Source organism: Dendrobium catenatum, unplaced genomic scaffold (assembly GCF_001605985.2).
Source record: "Dendrobium catenatum unplaced genomic scaffold, ASM160598v2 original_scaffold_51051, whole genome shotgun sequence".
Taxonomy (NCBI): Eukaryota; Viridiplantae; Streptophyta; class Magnoliopsida; order Asparagales; family Orchidaceae; genus Dendrobium; species Dendrobium catenatum.
This window is the reverse complement of record NW_021369505.1, coordinates 35,391-46,545: the sequence shown is the minus strand read 5'-3', so window position 1 is coordinate 46,545 and position 11,155 is coordinate 35,391. Positions and strand designations below refer to the sequence as shown.

Genomic DNA, 11,155 nt, shown 5'->3' with positions numbered 1-11,155 from the left:
GTGGTGTTGTTGTTATTACAGTTACTCTCCATTTATTTGATTAGCTATAAATCATGTTAAAGTTATTTATGAAATATTTATTTATATTTTATAGACTTAATTGATGCCACATTTGTATCATGTGATATTTATTTATATTTTATAAACTTAATTGATGCCCGTGTAATGTGAAATTATGGTATTGTTAAAGCAAATCAATGTTATAGGTTGATGTGGAGGACAATACAATTTTATTGTGTTACAATATTTATCTATTTTGAGTTACATATATGCTTAATGAATGCCAAAATAGTGATGGTCAATCATTTCAAATTTTTTGATACAGTATTATTTCTTAAATTCAAGCAAATTAGAAGAAATACAAAGGAATTATTTTGGAAATATATAGGAGCTTTTATATAAAAAAGAAATTAGAGTGAATGTAATAAGTTTCAATAAAATCCATAAGAGTAATAGGATGTTAAATAGCTGCGAATATGAAGCTAATTTTTAATAATTATATAATTTATTATATCATCTGTTCAAACCCGATTCGACCGGTCGAATTAATCGAACGATAAACCGCCCCTTCTTTCGGTTCATTATCCGGGAAGATTTTCACAATGTGCTTTAACCCTCCAACAAGAAACACGCAACCCTCATCCTGAACACATAACTTGCAACATGCAACTCACAACTTGTTACCTACAACTCGCAAGTTGTAACATGCAACATGCAACATGCAAAGAGAAATACAAAACATGCAACTCGCAACTTGAAACTTGCAAAACATAATAGGCAACCCGCAACACGTAACTAGCTACATGAAGCATGTAATTAAAAATATATAACTCGTAACACACAACATGTAACCTACAACTCAAAATTTGTAACACGCAACATAAAACTTACAACATGCAACCAACAAAATGAAACACGTAAGTTGCAACACACAACATGAAACTCACAACACAAAACATACAACCTGCAACTTAAGACATGTAATCATTAATTCACAACATAAAATAAGTAACACACAATATAGAATCTATAACTCATAATAAGTAACACACAAAATGCAATTTGCACATATAATATGCAACTCATAATACGTAACAATCAACTAGCAATGAGATTCTCAACATATAATACGATGCAACTCGAAACACACAATACCTAACTTGTAAGAGTCAAATCTATAAACAATTATCATATTGGTACTATCATTCAGTAAAGAGATCATATAAAGTAGTAAAATTAAATCATTAGTAAAGGCTATCAAAATTATATCAAGGAAGTAAAATCATATTATAGTGTATACATATTATCTAGCTATTCTATATTAGTATCAAATCAATATATTAAATGCTTAGTATGTCCCATCAAATAAGTAAGAATTTTAACTATAACGATATTTTTCAGTATCATCGCATTAGTATTAGTAAATTGTTGGCTTTGTAAACAAAGTCATCATTCTTTGCATGTCGGCACAACAATCATCTCATTATAACTCCTAATCAGTAACACATGAATCAGTAGAAGATAACACCAAACTATAGTATTTAAAAGAAATCTTGTTGGCTCACCATCTTGTACATGCCATTAATTAGTCCCCAACTAACTGGTCAATTAGTCTTTAATTGTATTTTACATACACATTATTATTATAGTACTATAACATAAAATCTCAATTACGTATTCACATTCATTTCTAATACATTGCATCAAATAAAATATAATTGAGTTTAATTTAGAAAGTGTAAAAACATCATAACGATAAGCAATAAAAAAATCCTACTGAGCATAAATTCATATTTTTAGAAATTATCCAAATTATTAGAAATTGTATATAACAATATTTTAAAGTTTTTATTGTGCTAAAACACTATTTTTAAATGTCAAAATAAATTTCTGAGTATGTAAAAATTACTATTTTACAAAATCTCCTGATAAAAAATTTCAAATAAAAACCCAAAATATTCATAATCACAATATCTATAGCATATACAAAGTTACGATATGAAAGTTTTACCAATAAAAAATTATCATTATTTTTCGATAACATAAACACAATTTTGATTAAAATAATAATAAAAATATTAAATTCTTGAAATAAAAAATAGGGTAATGATTTCTTACAGTGAGATGAGTAAATCTTCCAACTAGGCCGACTAACGATAATTGCTCTACGACCTTTAAATCAAAGCTTTTCTTTTCTCTCCCCTCAATTGTCTCTCAAAATTTTCTGTTAGCCGATTTTGAGATGAGAAATGGATTTAATATTATAGATAATGGTTTAAGATATTTTAAATAAAATAATAATATAATATAAATGTAATTAAATAATTTAATCAATTTTTTATATGAAGGTCTTATAAATTCTTTAATGGTTTCAAAAAATATAAAAAAATAAATAAAAAAGCTCTTTTTAATTATTTTTTTTTTTATAAAATCGGTTTGCAAAACGGACACCTAACGGTTCCTTTCTCTCATTCGGTCGAAGGACGTAATAATTGTTCGTTACCAAAAGCTATAGTTTAATATTGGAGTATACTAACACTAAGGATCATTGTTAATTAATTAATCTAAATAATTCATAGTTCATATAAACAATTATGCACCTCTATTTTTCGTATTTTCTTTAATTTAGGTGTTGGTCCCCACCAATTCATGTAGTTTCAATAATTTTATCAATTATGGTTTAAATTTTGATTTTAATTTATTAAAAAAAGTGGTATAAATAAATATAATTATTTAATTGTGGTTATATTTATAATATATTTTTTTTTTGGGAAAGTTATATTTATAATACACACAGTAACCTCATTCAATTAAAATTTTAGAAAAACATCATTAAACTTATTAATTTTTGTTTCAAATTATTTATTTGTAAAAAATATTTTGGCCATGATATTTTGATCAAAGTCTCATGGGGATGTGTTTCAAAATTATTTAATTTGATTGCATAATAAAGTTTATTTTATTATATTCATATTAAAATAAATTTAATAATGATATATCATCAAAAAATTATCTTGATCGGGCACGAATCTTGAGGCAAAATAAAGTTGGAAGCTTTAAAAATTAAATCCGGGACCGTCTGAACTTCGATTTAAGTAAACTTATAGTCGAATTGAACATCTCGGAAATACAAATCTAACGACACCAAATTCGACTCAATCTGAGCCCAAATGAGCATTTGGATGGTTCAAATTATAATTTGGATTATAAAACAGTTTTCAAGTATGGTGTGCTTGTAGTCGAATCGAGCGGCTCAACGAGCCAAATCCAACAAGCCCAAGATCGTCAAATCTTGATATCATTAGAGCCTTCAAATGCCTGATAAACAATTCACGATCAAGGGATTCAACATCGGTCGTCCATTCAAACCACTCTCAATTTACCCTTAATCTTCCTCATATTTACTGGTCATGCCACTCTCATTAAATTATAAATATACCCCTCATTTCTCTTGAAAAGGGATCCAAGCAAGAAAAGAAGAATATAATAGAAGGAAGAAAATGAAGAGAAGGAAGAAGCTCCTCCTCAACCCCCAACTAACGCCGAACTTTCACCCAGTAGTCGACCTATGACGGACTTCTACCCGATCACCAACTAACGTCAAAATTAAGCAAGGAAGCAAGAATATAAGGAAGAAAAAGAAAAGAAGAAAGAGAGCTCTCTTGTCACAAGACTCTTCCTTGACCATCGTCGGACTTCCACCCGGCAACCTACTAACGTCAGAGTTATGCTTGAATGCCAACTGACGCCGGAGTTCTACCCGGTCTTCGACTGACGTCATACTTCTAACCTACATCGGCTCTTGGCTCGTCGTCAGATTTCTACCTGATGTCAGGCTTCTACCCTTCGTCGAACTTCTATTCGATGTCAGATCGAATTCTGTCCATCGACAGACTTCTACCCAACGTCGGACTTGCGCCCGTCGCTCGATTCCTATCTGACACCAGACTTCCGCCCGTCGCAGGATTCCTAGCTGACGTCGGACTTCCGCCCTTCACCGGAATTCCATCGAGCTTTTATCTGACGCCAGAATTTTTCCCATCGTCGGGCATTCGTCGAACTTCTATCTAACGCTAAACTTTTGTCCATTGATGGACTTCTACCTGACGTTGTCCTTCCGACCTTCGTCGTTAGACAACGATCTTTATAACTTCCGTGGCCTGTCGTCTACGATTCTTCTGACTTACGTTGCCCACAGACTATGATCTTTCTGACAAAAAAAAACATATCAACTGTGATTCTTCATGTTTCTACCATGTAACACACTATGTAAAATGTATATTTGTTACATCAAGCTAAGGCCTTCCCCTCAGTGAAGGGCCTCATTTGTAATCAACTACAAATAATAATGAATTCATTCAAACTGGGTCAAACCCTGTAGTTTTTTCACTTTTCAGGATTTGCCACGTAAAAATCTTGGTCTCTTATGAATATTGCACCCTTTTTTTTTATTTGTATGCGTGCTGAATCTTTGTACAAAACTAAGACGTTAAACTTTATATTTCTCTACCGTTGTGAATACTCGAGGACAACAAATAATTTAATAATTCATCATAGTAATATTATCTGAAATTTTTAAACCAAAATTTTCTTAATTTATTCAAAACTCATAATATAGCAAAAAATATATTAAATAATTTTAATTAAATTTATAAATTACAAAAATTTAAAATTATACTACTTCAACCTGCATCTCCCATTTACCATTCAGAAAATCTCAACATTTCAATTTATTTATGCCGAGTAGAGCAAGAAAACCCAAACTTATTACATTTCAAGTTCCGACGCCCGCCACAACACGCTCTTCACCTTCCTTCGCTCTATAAAACCACTCCATTCCCTGCCATCTTCGCCGTGGCGAGAAGAAGCAGCAGAAATAAACAGTGACATTTTTCAGCCGTAAAGCTCCCTCCTTTCCACTCCACTGTAAGAAAACAGGGGAAGCTTAAACATAGAAGAACAGAGCATGGCTTCAATTCCAGCTAAAACCTCTTCTCTCAAACTCTCATTGGTTCCCGGTCCCATCATCGTCGGAGCCGGTCCTTCAGGCCTCGCGGCCGCCGCATGCCTCGCCGACGCAGGAATCCCTTCCTTAGTCCTCGAGAAATCCAAAAGTTTAGCTTCCATGTGGCGCCACTGGACTTACGACCGGCTTAGTCTTCACCTACCCAAACAGTTCTGCGAGCTTCCCTTAATGGAGTTTCCCGAACACTTTCCCAAGTACCCATCCAAGAACCAGTTCATCTCCTACATAGAGTCCTATGCTGCCACTCACAGCATTAAACCTCGATTCGGCTGCGCCGTCGTGCAAGCAGAGTTTGATTCAGCGGCAGGAAAATGGCGAGTCAGGACACAGTTTGAGGAGTTCTTGACCCGGTGGCTTGTGGTGGCAACGGGAGAAAACGCCGTACCTGTAATTCCGGACTTTCCTGGACTTATTAAGTTCTCCGGCGATGTAATCCATAGCTCCGAGTACAAATCCGGCATATTTTACAAAGGAAAGAAGGTTCTTGTTGTAGGCTGTGGGAATTCCGGCATGGAAATTTGCTTGGATCTCTGCCGGCATAATGCCTCTCCATCTATAGTGGTTAGAAGCAATGTATGTCATATTTAAATTTATTTTTTTTTCCAAAAGTTTAAATCTTTATTGTTTTTATTGCATGATTTGCTTCTTTCGCGCTTAAAGATTAAATTTTTATTCATTTAGGTACATGTATTGCCGAGGGAAATGATGGGGTGTTCGACGTTCGGGATAGCTATGGCGCTACTGAAATGGCTTCCACTCCGAATGGTGGACATGATTCTTCTGTTCATGGCTAATTTGGTGATGGGCGACACCGGGTCAGTCGGACTTCGACGGCCCAAAGCTGGGCCCATTGAGCTCAAAGATCTGACTGGAAAGACTCCGGTGATGGACGTAGGTGCTCTGTCTCTCATCAAAATCGGCAAGATCAAGGTGAGTATGGCTAATTCTGGCAACATTTGATGTGATTTGATCTTCCTGATTTTAATTTTTTTTTGCTTTGTTTCTTCAACTTTGAAGCTCTCCCCTTCTTTAATAAATGCCATTTCAGCTTTTAAAGCTCTGACCTTCTCTCTGTTCAATAAGGAGGCATGATCGATGCCCTGCTACTTTCTTTTATATTTATTGCTTATGCTTTCTGCGTGGGTTTAATGGGAAGGTGACTGAGGGCGTGAGGGAGATCACAGGCCAAGGAGCTAAGTTCGTCGATGGTAAGGAGGAGCGCTTTGACTCCATTATTTTCGCCACTGGTTATAAGAGCAACGTGCCTTCCTGGCTCAAGGTAAGATAAAATTACTAAGTCAAAACATAATATAAAAATTTGATTTTTTTTTTTACATTTTTTCTTCTTTTGAAGAAAAATAAATAATTTTTCTCAACGTTTGATAAGAAACTTATCGTTTCAGGATGGAGGAGGACATTTCACGGCGGAGGGAATGCCTAAAGAGCCATTCCCGAAGGGTTGGAAGGGAGAGAAGGGGCTCTACTGTGTTGGCTTCACGAGAAGGGGGCTCCTGGGCACGAGTTTTGATGCGCGGAGCATCGCTACAGATATCAAGCTTCAGTGGCAACTTGGATCCTGAAAGGGCTTCAGGCTTCGTACTATCGTGTCTCTTTCTGTACTCCATTATAATCTTCTTCGTCTCTCTCTTTCTTTATATAATGTATAATATTAATACCCAATTTTGCATGGAATATATAGAGGCAGTGGTTGTCGTCACCTTCTTCTCTGTTGTCCTGTTCTTTATCGGAATGCATGCACAGTGCTAAATGATTGAGGACCTCGAGATATTTTAATTTAATCAGATTTTATTTTTTTTATTAGATTAATTTTATTTTATTCAAGATCTTCGAGCTCTAGCCTCAATTTAAGATTTATTTGAGAGGCTGTAAATTTTTAAAGAAAATTATGAAATAATTGTAGGGAAAATAAATTGAAAAATTATTACGGATATTATTATTATTATTAATTAAATATTTACTTTTTTTAAAGCTATTAGCCTATTACACAAAGGGTGTCAAAATTAGTCAATTAATTGTGTTGGAATTCGAGCCAAAATTGACACAACCTTTTTAGTAGGGTGTCAATATTTGACATGACCCGAAACCCTAAACCCTAAACATGGCCCGAATCCGACCTGAAAAAATTCAGGTTCGGGTCAACCCAAACCTGAAACGGGTCAGGTTCGTGTTCAACAAATCAACTCGTTTTAAAAATCGGGTCGGGTTAACCCGAAAACCCAAGATTGACCCGTTTTTTACTCGAAAATCGAAGATTGGCCCGATTTTGACCCGAAAACTATCAATTTTGGGTCAACCCCGGGTCATTCGTGTTGAGTCGGGTTGACCCGGACCCGAATCGGGTAGGGTTTGGGTCTGGATACCTGACTTGTTTTTAAAAACGGGTCGGGTTCGGGTTGACCCGATAGTGCCGCGTCAGTTCCTGGTTCGACCCGAACCCAACCCGTTGACCCGAATTGACACCCCTACTTTATAGTAAAAAAAATACACAAACTCGACCAGCTAACTACTTGAATTTGACTCATTCACCTATTTTAATAAAAAAATTATTTGTATTAACTTGTTAATTATTATTTTTTGAGTAATAGATAAAAAATGACAATATTATATTAAGAAATAAAAGAATTTAAAACCATTAAATGGGTATTTTTTAGATCAAAATCAAGTTGGCAGATCAATCTGATTGCAAAATTTTTGGTTTAAGTTCATGTTGGATTGGTGGCTCGAGTCATCTTTTGAGATCGTTGTCTCACTTGCACATGAGCATCTTCCATTGAAAAAATCGTTTCCCATCACAAAAATTTCTAAAAAATAATAAGAAAGTACCAAGAAAGCAAATGAACAAATAGAACAATGAAAAAATTATCTCAAATAAACTCTTAATTTAAAATTTATTAGAAAATTTTTTTCATTTTTCAAATTTTCCTTTTTAGAGAGATGAACATCAAAATATAGTTTATTAAAATAAAGTAAAAAATTTAATTACTTAATCATATTTTTCATTAAAAAAACCTCCAAATAGAAACTCCTTGTATGAATTTTTTTCCAAAGCCTAGGTAGATGGGATCACGTTAGGTTGGAAATTTAAATTCTCTTTACGTTGAAGCCGCCAATATTTAAAGGATAAGATATCACTCATCAGTGGACAGCTAGAGAAGTAGATTTTACTTCCTTGGACTCCGCACTAGGCCTTCATGGAGATGAAGCTTCGTATTTATTTCGGAGATATACATATCACCATTTATTTCATCATAATTTTATTTAAATGGATTTAATTAGAAGTATTAGATTTATTTATATATTGTAGTAATTAGTTGATTATTAATGTACATCAATAATATCAAGTCTTTATCTCTTTACATGGGATCTACTACATGAATCTTTTTTTTCCCTCCCTCTATTGTACCTTATTAAGAGTCGGTTCTAATATTTTCTGGTAAATTTTTTTTTTTTAAATTCTACTTATATATGTCTTAGCAAAAGCTAAATCCAATACAATACCCCTCATGGTTAAGTACGCAACTTGAACCCGAATATTTCATGTGTACCTAACTAGTAGGTGCATAGTTAGATTTAGTCTAGGGTTCCGCTCCTGTTCGCAAACCACGCTCCCGTCTGGCCTCCTCTTCCGCGTCCTCACACCTAGTTCCAGTCTGCCGTTCGCAAACCAATATCTCGTTTGGCTTCATTGTCCATGTATGCATGCCCCATTCGCGTCTGTACGCCCTATTAACATCTGCACTCCTAGCTCTATTCGTACGTCACCTCCACCCGTCTGCAAATACGACCTCTCATTTTTTGGGAGAAATTTACTTGTATGATAGGCAATATTTTTTGACGCAATAGTCCTCCACATGTACATAATAAACCTTTTAAATTTAATGATGGAATTTAATTATGTCAGCATATATATAATAATGAAATGACTCAAGTTCACACTTGTATAACTTTTTTAATATTTGGTGTTATCAAAGTACATGATCTCCTATAAATGTTGAACTCTAAGATTTTGTTAAAATTTTGCGTACTTAATCGGGATGCGTACTTAAGCGGGAGGCTACTGTATATCTACTCTCCTAACTGATCTATCGGAAGGCTGATATTTATGTGTCAAAACAATCTAGGGTGACTCTCTCTAACCTTTTCTGTCATTGGAGCCACTTCAACCTTTTATATATATACTAGTTTCTAGTTGTCTCTAAGAGTGAAGCCACTCATCTATGTAAGCATCCTCATCTTTTCAACAGTTAATTTTATATTTTTCTTTTAATGGTTGATTATTATTGTATTACACTTATTTTAAAAAAATAAAACATTTTTAAAATTTATCCTACTTAATTTAAAAATATAAAAATCTAAATTTATGAATTTATAGTGCATTAAACTATATGTGTTTTTTTTTTTTTTTGTATTTTAAAATTTTGATATGATGACCCCAAAAACTTTTTTTTGCTAATGTCAATCCTTAAAGAAAAAACAAAAGAAAAAAATAATAATAATAACTCACCTAATTGTGATTTACGAGCACCAAAATATACTTAGAAAATTTAATGTTAAAATTTTCTTAAGCCTAGCTATGAAGGAAGGCAGTAACGCATTATTGTTTATGAAATAATGGCTAGGTTTGGCTCGTTTCTTATCGACTGTAGAAAAAGGTGGTCGTCAGAAAGAAAATGAGGAAAAAGGTCGGGCATTTGAGAGGTTTTTTTTAATAATTTGACATTGAAACACAATCCTGATCAACGAAAGAGGATAAAGGCCGAACAGCCTATTAAAGGGTTACAGAATAGCTATCCTTTTTGTATCCTCTCCAATTAGCAGGATTATTTTTAAAGGAATAACAATACGATCTAAAAAAAAAATACACCGCTAAATTTAATTTTTTATTATACTTTGTGATTTTGTAGATCATACTTTTAAGAGCAATTTTGAATAAGGATGGAGGCCCATGTTTTCTTGATGAATGTTCATATATTTTCCAAAATGGACTTGAGATTTAAGACCTTTGTAGATTTCATTTCCGAATTTTCTTCTTTGATGTTGAAATAAGATCGGGTTTTTGAATGAGCATGATAGGAATGGTGAGAATATGTTTGGTTATTGATAATTAAACGTACTTCAAAATGTATATTGCCTTTGCGAGAGTATGTGTTCAGGCTTCTCATAATTATATTTTTCATGTTTCTATCCCTGTCAATCTCAACGATATGAAATCTAATACGATTGGAAGTCAACAGGTTGTTGAGCTTATGTCTCTTTCTCCCATGACAATTATGATTGCATGGATTAGTAATGGGAATAGTGCTGCTAGAGGAGTTATGCTGCCTTAGCCCTAAGGGCCATTGCCACCTCCACATCTAAATTTGATCATCTCTATATCTCCACCAAACACAACCATTAATACCCTTAATCTTTCCCTTGCCCATTCTCCACCTTTGGACCACATCTGATCTACTACCCCAAATCTCACTTCTTTCCTCTCTAATTCTCCTTGCCCCAAAAACTACCAACTTATATTTAGTTTTCTTTGCCCCAACATGAGCTTTGTCAACTCTATGAATGTCACAGAGAATTTAGCCTTTGACTCCTTATTTGTTTTTCAAGATTATGAAGCCCATCTTCATGCTACATAGCCTATTAATTTGTTTTCTTTATATATGGAGGATATGCTAGCTAAATCACCTTCTTATGTGACACATCTAGTCAAAAAGCTAAGAAAAGAGATGAATTCTTTTGCTTTCTTATGTGATTCCTAATCATTATAACATGGAATATAAGAGACATCTAAGCACGAGATAGAATTCATGATTATAAATGGATTATTAAATAGTTCCAATTTAATCAACCTTCTTGAAACTAACATGCACATTGACTCTCTTATTGATCTTTTCTTTCTCGAGAATATAGCTCTTTTTTGTGAGAAAATTTGTAACAATTTTTGCTATAACTCCTATGGCCACAATTGGATTAAATGGAATATATTCCTCATGTATATTTTTTCATCCTATTCTTATCACTTCCCAAGTCATCCATGAGGGATCATTTGTCTTAGATTTGTGAAGTTATTTGTTACTTTTATTTTTGCAAATAATGTTGCCTTAACAAGAAGGC

General features: G+C 33.7%; 1 protein-coding gene across 1 annotated transcript; it reads left to right on the top strand.

The window, feature by feature from the left end:
• Positions 1-4,966: 4,966 nt before the first annotated feature.
• LOC110116048 (indole-3-pyruvate monooxygenase YUCCA1-like) lies at positions 4,967-6,606 on the top strand. Its single transcript, XM_020849490.2, has 4 exons — positions 4,967-5,599; positions 5,708-5,956; positions 6,183-6,305; positions 6,430-6,606. The coding sequence occupies exons 1-4, from the start codon at positions 4,967-4,969 to the stop codon at positions 6,604-6,606; spliced, it is 1,182 nt and encodes a 393-aa protein (XP_020705149.1).
• Positions 6,607-11,155: the final 4,549 nt, after the last annotated feature.

What these genes read in the sequence shown, in the direction of transcription:
- LOC110116048 (XM_020849490.2), top strand. Translation starts at nt 4,967, where the DNA reads ATGGCTTCAATTCCAGCTAAAACCTCTTCTCTCAAACTCTCATTGGTT. An exon ending in CTATAGTGGTTAGAAGCAAT is followed by an intron (nt 5,600 to 5,707) that starts GTATGTCATATT and finishes TTATTCATTTAG; the next exon opens with GTACATGTATTGCCGAGGGA. An exon ending in TCAAAATCGGCAAGATCAAG is followed by an intron (nt 5,957 to 6,182) that starts GTGAGTATGGCT and finishes TTTAATGGGAAG; the next exon opens with GTGACTGAGGGCGTGAGGGA.